Here is a 16279-nt window from a genome sequence, read left to right as displayed (position 1 = left end):
TGCTAGTTTCCTTCATTTTTGCATAACCACAGAATTTGGATCAAGTTGCCGCAGAATTTCTCTTCTTCTTAAAGTGGCGTGGGGTGTCGACACGCAGCCTTACTTGTAGGGCACCCTCTCCTTCAAAGCCCTCCCGCCCCTCTCAGACCGCACGAGATCCGCTGCCCCACATCTTGTCAAAGGCAAAAAGTGAAGATTTGGTGTATTATGGGAGGGGTGAGGAACACCCCCCCCCCGTGTGACCGACAATAGCAGGAGATGTTTTATACGATCGTAGGCAGGTAAAATAATCTGATACATTCACGGCGTGTGAGTTTCAAGCAAAAGCCCTCCCAGATTTGGCACAGCCTTGGAGAGGGGGAGTTGCAAATAATATTGAAAAACAAAACCAGCCCCCAACACTGCTTCCTTGTTACAGTTGGCTTTCCAGGGAGTCGCCGGGCCCTCTCTTGTGGCGATGGGGGGGCGTGTGTGTCCCCCAATCCTGCAAAACGAGGATGGCACCACAGTGCTAAGACAGGCTGGCGTTGGAACTGCTAGTAGCGCTGTTCCGCTTCTGAAGGCATTTGACGGCGCTGGGGACTTGCAAACCGGAGTAGACATGGAAGCTCCCGCACCAGACCTAGTGAAAGAGAGACGGCCGACAGGAGGGTAGGAAAAAAAGGGAGGGGAAAACCACGAACTCCTCTCTATTCCTGCGACTGTCATCTGTTTTCACTGTTTTCAATTTTGGTGAATTTTGAACTATGGTCACCCGCCCTGGGACTTGCTGGCGAAGCCCAGTTAATACACTTAATCAGCATCAGCATCACCATCATAAGGGTGTGGAAGTTGTGAACTAATTTCATGCAGGTGTGGGGGGGAAACAAGGGGAAAGCAGAAAAGATCGAGCAATGGCACAAGTGTACGTGTGTTTGTGTGTAGGCCTCTGCATGTGCTCAGTTCCTACACCTCGCAAGGGTGATCTGTCACTTCCCAGGCAGCCTAGTAGGGAGGAAGGGAGGGAGGAAGAGAAGGGGTGGCCCCTCCCACTTTGGACTCTTGTCCCACCCAATGCAGGATTCAGCCCCACGCACAACCAACATGTGAGTCCTGACTAGTTAACCCCCCCAAAGGATTGTGTTTTTTGACAGGGAAAAAAAAGGTTACCCACCTCTGAACTATTCCAACTCCCTTTCCTCAAATGTAGGCTAAACCCTGAGCTATATATGTTGATATTACTTCCCACCCCCTGTGGACATTTTTGACAATTCTTTCAAAGACTCATATTTTCAGTATTATTTCAGTACTCAAGGGAAAAAACACAGATACATTTAGCATCTGTAAGCAATTGCCCTCACTTTCAGTAAACATCCTGTCCTCACTTACTGTCAATTGCCGTCATCTGTTGTTCATCTTACAACTAGTTAAACATCACCATGGAACCAAAAATTGGCTGTCCATGGAGCATTGTTGTGATCACGGAGGTGAAGCCACCAATCAGGGATCACTGTTCACTATTGATCCCAGCCAGTCAGGAAAACATCATTCACTATGTGATCCCTGATTGGATTGGATCACCTCCATGACTAATTCAAAAAAGAGAAAGAAGATAAAACTGAGGATGGTGCCAAAACAGCAGCAATAGTCACAGTAAACAATGGCAGCAAACAGGGTGGATATTCACACAACCTAGGAGTGTTGGGGGAGCAATTTCTATCCAATTGAAATGAGTAATTTGTGCCCCCAAAAGCAAAGCTGGAGAATATTCAGCAACCCCATAGTTTATTCCAGCTATGGAAGGAGGTGAAGGAGCAAACAGTCAGCTCTGACTATCTGAATGCAACATAAACGAGATTACACCATCATATACAGTATTAGTTCACCTAGAGAAACTCATCCCCCTTTTCTCTACTTGCCACAGCAAATTTACCTGCATTAAACAATCTAATAGGCATATAAATTCCAGTCTCTTTGGCTCCTGAAATATCCCACTTAACTCAACAGTCTTAAGGCCTAGAAACTTATTTATTTATTTATTTTAAAAAGAAAACTCTAATTCTCAAGGTGCCAAGTTCTTCAACAAATACCCTAACACACACAACTCCTTCCCTCGAATTCCAATTCTCTTACCATGAAGGCTGGAAGGACAGGCTGGGCGAATCTGGCCCGAAACGTGTGGAGCAACTGCTTGGTCTTGGCATTGTAGAACGAGAGGAAACCTATAAATCGGATGACATGGGAATAATAACATAAGAAAAGCCTTGGCTGCTGGATCAAGCCAAAAGCCCATCGAGTCCAGTGTTGGAGCAACTTCTCACTAGGAGCTATCTGTGGTGCTGAAACACCCTGAAGCAACTTGCTCGCTAAGAGCTATCCATTGTGCTGAAACATCTAACCTGCCTTGCCGCATGAGCTTCTCCCCTGCACAAGAACAGAACGTCAGAACGTCAGAAGAGTCTGGTGGATCAAGTCAGTGCCACAAAAGAAGCAACTAAAGATGGAGGCCTCAGAACAGTGGAGATTTGGAGAAAGGGGTTCCCAAGGGGGAAAAGCTGTTGCTTTCACACACAGCTGTTCTCATTCCGTAATAGTTATGGAATTGTTCTCTGCTGCTACGGTGGAGTTCAACCCTCATGGGAGTGACTCTGTAGGGAAAGCGACAACAAGGGTCCATAGAGGACCCTCAACAACTGCCACCACCCCATGTCTATTATGGCAGCACAATCCACTCACCTGGGATGGAGAAAAGGTCTTTAAAGCAGGTGTGGGGGACCTTTGGCCCTCCAGATGTTGCTGAACAGCAACTCCCATCAGCCTCTGCAAACATGGCTAATGGCCAGGGGTGATGGGAGCTGTCGTTCAGCAATATCTGGAGAGCCAAAGGTCCCCCACACCTGGTATAAATAAATTGGGTTGGATCAGACACGGAAAATGATTTTTGTTATGCAGAATTGTGTTCTAGGAAGCCGCCTTTCAGAAATCACACACTCAATTTAGCTCCATTATGTAGTTGGGGGGGGGAGGAGGTTGGATGTTTTAAGTACAAATACAGAGTGGGGGACTGGGGACAATTTTTACCAGAAGCAGCTCAGGGATCTCACCTTCGTGAAAATTGCAGTATATGCCGACGACGTCAGGGACTGACACATCTAAGATCTTGGATTTGTTGTTGTGTTTGGCGGTGAAGCTGACCTGAAGCCAGTTGTTGAGGTGGATGCACCAAGACGAGGGCGTCTTGCCTAGCTGGTCAAACTTCCCCAGCGTCCGGTAAGCCACCCCAACTGCAAAGGCTTTGCTGTCGCGGTCGTACCTCACCTCCCAGTAGTGGTCTCCACTGTCAATCAGCGTGTCCCCTGCAATGGAGAAGAAGAGAACTTCAGTGCAACTGTGGCTGGGTGTGGGTGGTGATCAGATTCCCCCAGACCCCTTCCCTAATTGCGGTCATATCTGCAGAATGCTGCAGCCAGATTGCTGGTGGGAGTGAGACCCTGTCAGCATATAACACTTTAGCTCAGAGATCTGCATTGGCTGCTGGTTTGTTGCAGGGCTTCTTTAGTGCAAGCCACCAATGGTTAAACTGGTTAACTTTTACTTTGTCTATCTATCTATCTAATTTACCTACCTACCTATCTGCCTACAGGACAGCCGATGTCAACATGCTAAAAGCAACGCAATTTAAAATCAAACAAATTTCATATAAAAGTTTTACACAAAAACAATTTTAAAACCTCTAAAAATGTTTAAAAGCAATCAAGTGCCTGCACGGTTATTAACGTCAGGGTTGCTGTGGCCCGTTCCTCTCAGCCGTTGAATGCTCTCAAGTCATAGTGAAGACGTCCCGGGGGCCAGTGCGTTCTCAAAGGGAAACAATCGATGACCCCATCAGTCAAGTAACATTGGCAGCCAAACTCAACCCATTCCATCAAACCCGCCACAAACACCACTTCCTGCTCCAACTCCACCCATGACCTTCCAAGATTCCGCCAGGCTCCGTCCTGCACCCCGGGGTGAAGGGCCCTTTTTTTTTTTTAAAGTTCAAAAGATGGGGACCAAACTGGAGAGTTTCTTACCCAACACTGTATAGGATTCGGCGGTGAAGCGGTCTCTCCCGCCGCGGGCCGTTGGCATCCTTTTGGGAGATTGTACGCACCTGAAGAAAGGAATGAGAGAGGGAGAGAGAGGAGGCTGCTGAGCACTGTCCTCTGAGACAAGAGACGTCAAATATTTGGGACAGTGCAGGCTCCAAGATTTTGGGGGGAGACCTCAGGCATGGACACCCTCAGTGGGCCACCTAAGGCGTGATGTGCAGACAATTTATCCGAAAAGATCACATGCCACCTAAGGTACTTTGTGCAAAGTGGAAATGATAGCACTGTTACGGCGCTGGGCCCTTTGTTGATCTGGGGGCCCTGGTAAATGCCCAGCCCTGCCACCCTCTGGAGCTGTCCCTGGGTGCTGACTTTGAGCATCTTCTAGCTGTGTGTCTATGTTTCACAGTGGAACCAAGCTGAAATGTTTTCCAATCAAAATCAAAATTTAAGTCAGGAAGTTTCCCTTGAAGGTTCATTCGCTAGGGCTACAGTCGGATAGAAGAAATTTCAAAACTGGTGCATCATGGGAGTTTATACCTGGCTACTTTATCCTGAAACAAGAAGCAGCGTTTCTCTGTTTTTAGGTGTGCAACACTAGAAAAGACAATCATGCTGGGAAAAACAGAAGGGGGTAGAAAAAGAGGAAGACCAAAGAAGAGATGGATTGATTCCATAAAGGAATCCACAGACCTGAACTTACAAGATCTGAACAGGGTGGTTCATGACAGATGCTATTGGAGGTCGCTGATTCATAGGGTCGCCATAAGTCATAATCGACTTGAAGGCACATATCAACAAACAAATGTGTCAGTCCTGTGCATTGTATTTATTTTCCACTCAGGGCGGCATACACTGTTCTCACCTCCCATCCTCACAACAACCCTGCAAGGCAGGTGAGGCTGAGGGATGGCGACCGGACCAAAGGCACACAGAGACTGCTTATTGCCTGAGTAGGGATCTGAACCAGGGTCTTCCAAGTCCTGTTCCAACACTCTTAACCACCTCGGCTCTGACTTGACCAACTCCTTTGTTTCAGCTCAGTCAGAAGACCCCTGCCACGAAAGCCGAGAAGGCGTAGAGCAGGGGTGGCCAATGTCACAACCTCCAGATGTTCTTGGATTCCAATTCCCATCAGCCCCAGAAGCCAGAGGGCCAATGGTCAGAGATGATGGGAGATGGAATCCAACAACATCTGGAGGGCACCACATTGGCAACCCTTGGGGAAGAGGCAAAGAGGAGTTACCTGGCCGGAGAGTTAACCGGAGAAGCGGTACGGCCCTTCCCGTCTTTTTCTCGAGCTTTAATGTCCTGCACCTTCCCACCCATGGCGTCCCATTCCACGCTGAGGTCCTCCACCTTGAGATTCTGGTGGCTGGTGTTGGCATCCAGGTGGAACATGAATGCTGAGGAGAGAGAAAGCCACTGCTTGCCAAGGAGCCAGCTCAGGCAGGGAGGCGTCTGACTTTACCTCATCTGGCCTCCTTCTCAACACATCCCCACTGTTTTCACTCTGAGTGGTGGCTGGCAGCTCCGATGCAAGCGGGTCAGTGGAATCCATTCCAGGGTTTATTCCAAATGTTCAAGGAGCTGTCCAAAGTGTTCAGCAGCTTGGGACAGCTCCTCTAAAACCCAGAGTTGATCCCACTGCCCCACTGACAAGCTGCTGCTGCTCCCAACCGAGATGTTCAGTCCCGTGGCCAAATATCCCACCTATCCAACGAACAACATGGCCCATGGATAGAAAAGAGAACAGCGTATCCAAATATCTCCGCTGCAGGTAAACCTCACCTGGCGTTTCCAAGGTGACCGGCTCAGAGAACTCTCCTGCCACTGCTTTGTTGCAGGCTTTCGCACGGAAGTTTATGTACTTCATGTCGAATTTGAGCCCTGCGGGGGTGACAGGGAATGAAGAAAGGTCAGACTCACAACCTTTGCAAGGCTCCTCCTCTCCTCTCTAGCACTGCGGTTGTGATGGGGTTGCTAGAGCACAACATGGAAACTTAGTCACTATGTACTATGTATGAACTGGAGCATCGCTGGTATAGCGGTTAACAGAGCTGCCTTCCAAGAGGTTGACTCGGGTTCAATTCCTGGCCAATGCAGAATGCTCTTCAGGGAAGGGCTATAGCTCAGTGGCAGAGAGTCTGAGAGGCAGGGCCACCCCGTGAGGAGGGAGATGAGCAAATTGAGTTTGGGTCAGCCTCCGCTGCTGAGACTTGATTCTCAGGTAGACTGCCTGTGAACATGGAAGCTCCATTTTGCCCGGGGGGGGGAAATGAGCCACGTAAAGTCATTTTAACCCCACAGTGTGTAGATACACAAGCAGCCCCAACCCGCCTGGGCTGTTATTCACCAGAGAGGGTATACTCCGTCTGCTTAATGCCTTCGATGACCATCCATGGCTGGTCTTCTTTGACCCGGGGCGGCCCTTCAAAGTTGGTCTTGCGATACTCCAGCACATAATGGTCGATCTTGCTGTCCTCATCCGGCATCCTCCAAACGAGAGTCACGCAGTTGTCAGCCACCAAGGATTCGGCTATGTCTATCTCAGGGGCACTGGGGACTAGGGTTGCAAGCCAGCAATCAGAGAGAGTTAGATCAGTGTGGCATACTGGTTACAGTGTCGGACCTGGGAGACCAGTGTTCGAATCCCTACTCAACCGTGAAGCTCACTGGATGACCTTGGGGGCCAGCTGCTGTCTCTCAGCCCTAACCTACCTTGCAGGGTTGTTACAAGGATGAAATGGGGAGAGGAGAACCACACACATCACCGTGAGCTCCTTGGAGGAAAAGGTGGGATAGAAATGTAAGAAATGCATTAAATAAATATCAGCTGGATCAGGCCAAAGGCCCCTCTAGTCCAATATTGGAACAACTTGCTCACTAGGAGCTATTCATGGTGCTGAAATACCTTGGAGCAACTCGCTGTCTGGGAGTTGTCCGTTGTGCTGAAACACCTAATCTGTTTTTTTCCATGAGGTCCTCCAATGCACCAGAACAGAGCATAAGAACATCAGAACAGCCTGCTGGGTCAGGTCAGTTGTCCATCTAGTCCAGCATCCTATTCTCACAGTGGGTAACCAGATGCCCCAATGGGAAGTCCACAAGCAGGACCTCAGTGCAAGAGCACTCTCCCCTCCTGCAACTATTGGCAACTGGTTTTCAGAAGCATCCTGCCTCTACCACTGGAGGGGGAGCCTAGCCAACATGACTGGCCCAAAGTCATCCAGTGAGTGGGAATTTAATGCCAACCCCCACCCACCCCTCCCAATGCTAGCCTGACATACTAGCTGGCCAGATCCCCTGAATTACCTGGTAGGAACTTCAGAGACTGCAATATCTGACGCTCTTGGGCAAAATCGACCATCAGGTGGCTCATGTTGTCACTGACTTTTGCCTTGAAGGACAGCCGAAATGCAGGTGCCATGGTCACACTGCCAAGGAGGGGATCCGGCAGGAGGGGGAAGGAGAGGAATTATTAAAAAGTGGTCTGCCCCCCCAACCCAACCCCACTGGACTAGCAAGGGACAGGGACCAAATAAAAGATGATGAAATATGCCAAGTACCTAGACATCAAGAGGGTTCAGCCCCAGAAACCATTGGGAATGCCAAGGCTTGCAGAGGGGAGAGGAAGAGGATGCCACAGAGCATGCACAAAGCATCTTTCCCTGACTACAAGCAGGGGTCCATTTCAGCAGGGCCGTTTTTTTTTTGAATGGACAGGATCAAGTGGCTTCTATGCATGTACAGAGTGCTGCATGCTGTCCATGGTGCAAGCCCAACCAAGACGGTGGGAGGGAACCCTCGGCCCAAGATTGCATGAATGAATAAGGCAGGAAAGGGTACCACTTCAGCATATGTAGAGAGTATTCCCCTCTCCCCTGTGCAAGGGCCACTGGACCTCCCCCCCGCAACTGAGATTTAGGGAAAAATGTTTCCAGGTCCAGTGGTGTGCCAAACCCTTCTTTTATTTTTAATAATAATAATAATCCACAGCAAGTTGGGCCTCAAACGAGGAAGGAGGGGTGGGAGGGGTTCAGGAGGCGGGTACCATTGCAATATTTTATGTCCTAGGATCTCAAACTGCATGAGGGAGTCCCTTGCCTTTGGCACAAGGGAAGCCTGCGGAGTGAGAGATGGTTCTTGGAGGTGCAGCGTACCTGTCTTTGATCTGTTTAGCAGCCTTCAAAGAAGTACAAGGGAGGTGGGAAAAGAGAGAGAGGAAGAAAGCAAGGAGGGGAAGGGTCACCAGTTACAATTCAAGATGAGAAAAGCACTGCTAAGACATCATGCATGCTAAATAGACCAGTGGTCTCACTCAGTAGGAACCACTTCCTCTGTTCTTAAGATCCCCCCCCACACACACACAAAAGGATACCTTCCTTGAGGTTTTGCATTTTGGGCTGAAATCTAACCAATCAGTGAATGAGCCATCTAATTCTTCAGTTAACAATAACAAAATAAAACCTTTTATCCAGTTATATCAGGGATGAGGGAACTGTGCCTACCCCCGTGATGTCGCTGGGCCTCATCTCCCATCAGCCTCAGCAACCAGCAAGGCCAAGGATCAGGGGTGATGATGGGAGTTGGAGTTCACCATCATCTGGAGGACGGAAGATTTCCCTGTCCTGTTTTAGATTAACGGAGCGATTCCAAGCACGTCTAGGCAGAAGTCCATCCCACTCAGGCCACTGGTGGCCTGCGAGGTTCACCCAGGTGATCCGCAGCATGTATGCACTCAATATTCAACTTTATTTTTAATTGTATTTTTTCCTCCCTTATATTGTATTTTACGGTACTGTTGTTTGGATTCTATGGAATGCACACTGCAATACAGCGAGATCCAACATAAGAAAGATCGTAAAAATACAATAAAAATCATCCCACAGCTAGCACAGTGCATTAAAACTGCTGAAACAGGCAGGGAAATCACGAAGGGCTCCACCCGAGAGCACTGGCAATTTTCAAGTGGGAGGATAATTGGGAACCACTGTTTTACGCTTACCTGGGGAGGAATCCCCATTGAACACCATGAGTTTTACTTCCGAATAAACATGCAAAGGATTGGGCTGTCAGTCGCTTAGTTAAAAGGGGGGGAATTAGGCAAATTCTTTTTTTTAAAAAAAATGCTTGTTTTCTCCTTATGCCAAAGTTGGCATCAATGAGGGGTGGAAATCCCTTTTCACCAGGTGGTTTTGTGAGTTGGTTACAGGATTCCAGCCCCCTCCATCCTCTCCTATTCCCACAGAAGCTCTGACTGGCTAGGGAGGTGCATCAATAAGGATTCTGCAATAATTGAAAGGGTACCCACACGAAACCCATTTGCAGATCTGAGCCTATTTTTGCATGATGGATGCTGGTTTTTCCTGATGCATAGGGAGGAAAGGGGGCTGAGAGATCTTCCGTCAAGCACCTACCCCCCTCCACTCTCCCTCCTACCCAAGAAGGGCCCTCCAGCTAGCAACTCTCTTTACCTGGTTGAAATCATGGTTCTCAGCCCCCTGGAGAGTCTGGTTGGCCGTCTCCAAAAGCTCCTCTGAGCTCTCCAAGGCTTTGGTGCAAGCAGACAGCTGGTTCTGGAGCAAGGAGGGGGTTTGCAGAAGAAGAGGAATGGAAGAATATTATACCAAAAATGTCTGGGGCAGAGCTTCTTTGACTTCTATCATGAGAGAGATCCCCCCCAAACTTCCACTCCCTCTTCACGCTCTAGACATTTCGCCCACTAAATGCCACTCAGTGGAAGCGGATTCTTCCTGTTCTCAGAAGCACTGTTTTCTTGTATTCTCGTGCGATGGCTGCGTGGACAGACTTTGACAGCATTTGAAAGGGGGATTATTCGGCCAACTCATGGGGGGATGCAGGACAGATCTAGCAATGGGCATGCACCATGATGTGGCTAATCTGTGGAGCCTCCACGATCACATGCTGTCTACCCAGAAATAACAACAGGCGCCGGGGACAAACAAGGGGAAGGGGTGTGGGTCTTGGTGCCAGGCATCCAGGTGGCCACAGTGGGAAATACAGATGCCCGATTTAATGGGCCAGTGATATGACAGGAACATAGCAAGCTGCTTTATATTGAGTCAGACCATAGGTCCATAGGTCAGTGTTGTCTACACTGACTGGCAGCAGTTCTCCACGGTTTCAGGCAGGGATCTCTCCCGACTATACCAGGAGATTGAACCTGCAGAAAAAGCAGATGTTCTCCCAGTAAGCTATGGCTCTGATCCTGCAGGGCAGACAGCAAGTTCTTAGATGAGAACCCGCTTACCTGCAGCTCATAGGTCCGGCTGGCTCGATCCTGTTTTATCTTCATGAGCATCCCTTCTTTCAGCTCATCCAGGAGGGCGTAGAGCGACTGGAACTCGGCTTCAAGGTCTTGCTGGACCCGATCCGAATTGGCCTGGCCGGGGCATAGAGGACAAGGTGGAATGGGGAGATATCCTGGGTCAGGCAGCTGGCTGGCTCAGGCAGTGTTGGTAGGCTTATGACAGCTGGTACAGCACAGTGGGAAGGAGAGCCTGGCTGGGAGTCCAGAGTCTGCAAGTTCAAATCCCCGCTTGTGTCTCCTGGGAATCAAGGGCCAGCTAAAGATCACCCCCACAGTGAGTGGTTCAGGGGTTACTTGCCCTGCCACCTGTGCAGCCGTGGGCAAGCTGCATAGTCCCAAGGAGACCCCAGCTGGCAGTTGCGGACAAGGAAGGGGCTGGCTTGTGCAGCTGTGGCAAGCTGAGCAGGCCCTGGCCAGCTGCACAATGAAGTCGGCAAGAAACAAGGAACGTAGGAACTTCGGAAGCAACCTCATCCCTAGTCGGACCATCGGTCCGTCTGATTGACAGCGGTTCTCTGGCATTTGGGGCAAAGGCCTCTCTCAGTCCTACCTGGAGATGCCTGGGATTGAAGCAGGGACCTTGCTGGAGTTCCTTTGCCAACCTGATCCCCTCCAACTGGGACAAAATTCCCATCAGCCTTAGCTGATGGGAGTTGCAGCCTGAAACCGGGTGGTGGAGGGCATTTTTGCACGGTCTCTCTTGACAAGGGCCCATTCCAAGGCCTCTCACTAGGAACAGAGGAAGCTGCCTCAAAGTGAGTCAGATCCATTGGTCCATCTAGCTCAGAACTGTCTACACTGACTGTACCGCCTTCAAGTCAATTCCGACTCATGGCAACCCCACGGATAGGGTGGGTTTTCATGAGGCTGAGAGGCAGTGACTGGCCCAAGGTCACCCAGTGAGCTTCATGGCTCTCTGGGGTTTCAGGCAGGAGGCTCTCCCAGACCTAGCTGGGGATGCCGCCATCGGGGATTGAACCCGGCACCTTCTGCAGACGCTCTAACCACTGAGCGGCAGCCCTTCCGCGGAAACCAAACCCTGCTGACCCCTGCCCCAACCTCCAGGCCAGTTACCTCCACATTCTGCAGCATCTGTTTAAGGACATCGATGAAATTCTGGATTTCTTCGTTCTTGACAGCAAGGGTGGTGATGATCTTCCTGAGGGCATCCTGTCCCGCAAAAAAAAGAAAGAAATCAGCACTCAATGTCAATGGGTCCATTTATTTGGGCTGGTGTGTATGGCCACATCCGGTCATATAGTGGGAAACGCAGAAGTGCCTTCGTAAGAGCCACAGCCACGCCCCCTTCTACAATAATACCACCTTCTACGGTTATGAAACAATCTGGCCAGGCTTGCATCCTGCTTTCTGCTTCTCTGCCACTGTCACCGTTTGACTGTCCTTCCTCAGGGTCAAGACCTACTGCTTGGATTACGGATTTTGCTGTCTACACGTCTATCTCCTGCTGCTAGCAAACTACTTGGCGCCATCCTGTGAAATAATAGCGGGATAAAGGTCTGGTGGGGATGTGGCCCAGCTCTCTAGGGTTCCAGAGGAGTCTCTCCAAGCCCTACCCAGAGATGCCGTTGGGGGGCTGAACCCGGGACAGTCTGCATGCAACGCAGGCGCTCTGCCTCTCTCACCTCTTTCTCCCTGAACCCCCCCCCCCCATTCGGCTGTGCCACTTCAGACCACTGGTGGGGGCTCACAGGATGGAACGCTTCCCCCTTTTATTTTATTTTTTTAAAAACTCCCCGTATATAGAAAAGCAAGATATCAGGGGACAGGGATTTCTAATTATTCATTCATTGGCTTTCCTATGGAGGCACAGTCCATCACGAGCCCCCCCCCGCCGCTTTCCTTGCAGCCTGTGGAGCGCTACAGACAGACTGTCTCACAGGAGGCCATCCCTCTGTGCCCTCACCTGTCCATCCAACCTTCCCCCCACCCCAGAAACCTCAACCATCCTGGCACCTGAATGAAACAAGAGCTCTCTCTGATTCCTCTCTCTTTTGCATCAAAATCCTCAAAGACACCCCCCCTCAAAAGAAATCAGGGATCCCTGCTCACACACACACACACCCTGACGAAGTGGGAACAGACAGGCCCCTTCTCCTGCAAAGCCCTTCCCCTAAGATGACAAAGCAGAGGGAAAGAGGGCAGAGAGCATCTCCGCATCCCCTCAGACCACCTCCTTGGCGCGCCAGCATCCCTTCCTCGCTCTCGCTCTCTTCCTGCATCCCTCACATCAGCATCTGTTACCTTATGGTCCCCCATCTTCAGGACAGGCCAGGTGCAGGTGATGGAGATGGAAGTTCAGCCAGCCGCCTCCTCTTCCTCTGTCATGGACCAAGAAGGATGCAAGGATGCGGGCAGGCAGGTGCTCCCTCCCCTTGGAAGAGGGATGGCCCTCCCTTCGGTGGAATTAACAAAGCTGATTGGGGGGGAGGCGTGGGGGGAGAGAGAAAAGCTCCTGAGTGACTGCCTTCCCTCTCTGCGCAGCCGTGAAGGCATGCTGGGAAATGTAGTCCAGAGGGGAGGGAAATAGATGAGGTTGACCAGATTGACAATGGAGTCCAGCTTGGAGGACAAAGGAGTGGCCTCCATCACTGGTTCCCAAAGGTTGTCCCCCCCTCCCCCGTGGGCCATTGGAATTTGCTGAAGGTCCTGGCGGGCCACAGAGCAATTTCGTAGACCTTGCAAGGCGCTGGGCTCGAAGGGTCGTGATTTTCAGATGCATTTCAAGGGCTTCTTTTGTCCCAACGCTGTGCTTGACTGCATCCCAGTTTGCATTTGAACAGGGCAATAAAATGCAAAGTGGGAAGGAACAGAGGCAGTGAAAACACCAATTGATATTGATGTTTAATGGCAGCGCGCCACAAGCCACTGGAATGAAGCTCACGGACCACGGGTGGTCCACGGATCCCTGATCTACACAACAAGGTTCCCTGTGTTTGCAGCTGTGATGCATTCAGCGCTGGCTTCTCACCAAGGCTCCCGCCCAGGGAGAAAGGGGGGAGCGCAGAAAGAAAGACAAGGGTGTTTCTGAACATGGGCAGAGTTGCTTGCACCTGCCAAGGCATAACAGCATCGAAAAATACAGTGGCCTTTAGGATTTATAGCCTCCTGGGTAGAAGACGAGGCTTAATAAACCCCATTGCCTCAAAGTGTTAGCAACAACAACAACAATTATTATTATTATAGAAAAATTGTATTTGTGTGATTATGAAAAGCGTGCCCTCTTCTAGAAGGCATCATTTCCTGATTCTAATCCTTTCCTTCCTCTGGGACTGCGGCCCCCAAAGTGCCTTATGATATTTACAACAGTAATAGAATCCAACAGCTGGACAATCCAGGGCTCCCACTGACCCTCTCCCCTTCTCCGCTACAAACAACCCTGCGAGGTAGGCTGTGAGAGAGGCAGCGACTGGCTTCAGGGCCGAGTGGGGATTCAAACTCTGCTCTCTAACCAATACACCACCACCCTCTCTCGATATCACTGCTAGCGAAACATCACTAAGGATACTGATTTGCTTGTTGTGTTCACTTTGACTTGCTTTTAAATGTTTTTATGTTGCCTGACACTGCGCCCCTGATGTTTTGTGAGAGAGCAGCATCTAAATACTTTAATAAATAAATCAATGCATGGATTTTTTAAAATAAAAATGTACGTAGGTGGTCTGATGATTATGATTGTTCTTACTACATTCGTATCCCACTTTGCCTCCAAGGAGGTCAAGATGGCATATGTGGTTCTCCCCCCTGCCATTATAACCTCCCAACAACCCTATCAGGCAGGCTGTGTGGGAAAGAGATAGTGCTTGGCTTCATGGGGATTTGAACTCTTGTCTCCCAGGTCCCAGCTCTCCAGCTGTCACTGAACTATAACTCCCATGATCCTAAGGCACTGGCCAAGCTGATGGGGCAGATGGGAGTTGTCGTGTAGCAACATCAGGAGAGCCAAAGGTTTCCCACACCTATCCTCGTCTGACACACTAACCACTATGCCACTTGTCCCCAAACTTTTCACTGGACCGCTTAAAAATTGCAGAAGGTCTTTGCTGACCATTTCATGATTTTTCTCCTCTTTGCAACAATTGTAAAGCCTGGTGCTTGATAGAATCATAGAATAGTAGGGTTGGAAGGGGCTTACAAGGCCAACCCCCTACTCGATGCAGGAATCGAAATCAAAGCATTCCCAACAGATGGCTGTCCAGCTGCCTCTTGAATGCCTCCAGTGTCGGAGAGCCCACTACTTCTCTAGGTAATTGGTTCCATTGTCATATGGCTCTAACAGTTAGGAAGTTTTTCCTGATGTTCAGCCGAAATCTGGCTTCCTGCAACTTGAGCCCATTATTCCGGGACAATCGAAAAGAGATCCCGGCCCTCCTCTACGTGACAACCTTTCATGTACTTGAAGAGTGCTATCATCTCTCCCCTCAGTCTTCTCTTCCCCAGGCTAAACATGCCCAGCTCTTTCAGTCTCTCCTTATAGGGCTTTGTTTCCAGTCCCCTGATCATCCTTGTTGCCCTCCTCTGAACCCGTTCCAGTTTGTCTGCATCCTTCTTGAAGTGCGGAGACCAGAACTGGACGCAGACACTGTATGATTACTAACTGCATGTTTATTCCTTCTCTTATTTTGAATTTTGGGTTACAATTTGAATTCCATAGGCCCAGATTTAGTGGGCTTCTGGAGACGTTGCAAGCCCTGGTTTGCCAATCCATGACCACAGAGGGGCACTCTAAACTCACACATGGCCCAACAGCATCCTTACTCCAACCTGACCAGTAGGTGCCACTGTCTGCATGGCATCATCAACATCTACCCATCTACATAATGGCATGAGTGCGATGAGGGTCAGCCCCCCCCCCCACGCAGGCCAGCTCTGACTCACAAAAGCAAGTGGATCCATCCTTCCAGAGACTAACAACAGAGCAATCTTTTTTTTTTGCAATGATGACGTCACCCCTTTTATAATGTAACTGCTAGACTAGAAGAAATATGTTGGGCTCCTGCTGGGAGGAAGGGCAGGATATTTTTTTTAAAAAAACAATACGTTTTTAACCTTTTTTTTTTTTTAAAGATATCTTGAAAGCTTTTTTATGATGTTTTAAAGGGGTTTTAGTGCTTTTGTTTGCCGCCCTGGGCTCCTGCTGGGAGGAAGGGTAGGATATAAATCAAATAATAATCAAATAAATAAATAAATAAATAAATAAGGTGGGGAGGAGTCATCACAGATCAAACACTGCTATTCTGTTCCCAAGCGAGGCAGGGAGTATTCCAGTTGATCACTAGGGAGAGGGGGATTGTAATTATTATTATTATTAGTAGTAGTAGTAGTAACAACAACAACTCCGGGTTTTAGTCCGAACTTTCAAGGAGCTGTCCAAAGTGCTGAAAGTGGATACACTGCCCCACTGACATCAAAGCCACCTTGAAAGTTTGGCCAAAAATCCAGAGCGGATCCAGAGCCCCGCTGTCATCAGAGCCGCCTTGAAAGTTCAAGCTAAAACTCACAGCAGATTCACTGCCCCGCTGGCATATTGCAATTACGGAGAAATTAACTCATAAACTTAGAGTCGTGCAAGGCATTTCAAAATCTGACAAATTTATCTCTGTTTGGCATTCCTTTATCACGTATGTACACAAGAAAGAATATAATCACAAAGTCCTCCAACCCATTAAGCCAGAATATGGAGTGCATAAACTATTACTTTTTCTTGACAGGCAATCTGTTCGATGTTTCATTTGTTTTGCAGACTATATATCAATACTTCCCCTTACAGCATTGCAGTGTATATGTTAATTTCAACTTCCATTTTGCCATCAGGCTGGCGTGTTTTGGGGGGGGGGGTTGGTTTTATATTCCATCC

The 16279-nt window shown here is 49.3% G+C and overlaps 1 protein-coding gene across 2 annotated transcripts; it reads right to left on the bottom strand.

The window, feature by feature from the left end:
- Positions 1–6: 6 nt before the first annotated feature.
- On the bottom strand, positions 7–12806 carry FSD1 (fibronectin type III and SPRY domain containing 1). Of its 2 annotated transcripts, XM_061601185.1 has the most exons (13): positions 12667–12806; positions 11479–11574; positions 10345–10476; positions 9548–9649; positions 8234–8256; positions 7386–7507; positions 6427–6636; positions 5862–5960; positions 5317–5476; positions 4053–4132; positions 3084–3335; positions 2113–2201; positions 7–622 (listed from the first exon to the last, which is right to left on the bottom strand). In XM_061601185.1, the coding sequence occupies exons 1-13, from the start codon at positions 12679–12681 to the stop codon at positions 512–514; spliced, it is 1491 nt and encodes a 496-aa protein (XP_061457169.1). In that variant the 5' UTR covers positions 12682–12806; the 3' UTR covers positions 7–511. The 2 variants fall into 2 exon arrangements, with proteins under 2 accessions (XP_061457169.1, XP_061457170.1); XM_061601186.1 differs by lacking the exon at positions 10345–10476.
- Between the last annotated feature and the right edge of the window lie 3473 nt (positions 12807–16279).

The sequence above is a fragment of the Rhineura floridana genome, chromosome 18 (assembly GCF_030035675.1).
Source record: "Rhineura floridana isolate rRhiFlo1 chromosome 18, rRhiFlo1.hap2, whole genome shotgun sequence".
Classification (NCBI taxonomy): Eukaryota; Metazoa; Chordata; class Lepidosauria; order Squamata; family Rhineuridae; genus Rhineura; species Rhineura floridana.
This window is presented reverse-complemented; position numbering and strand designations above follow the sequence as displayed.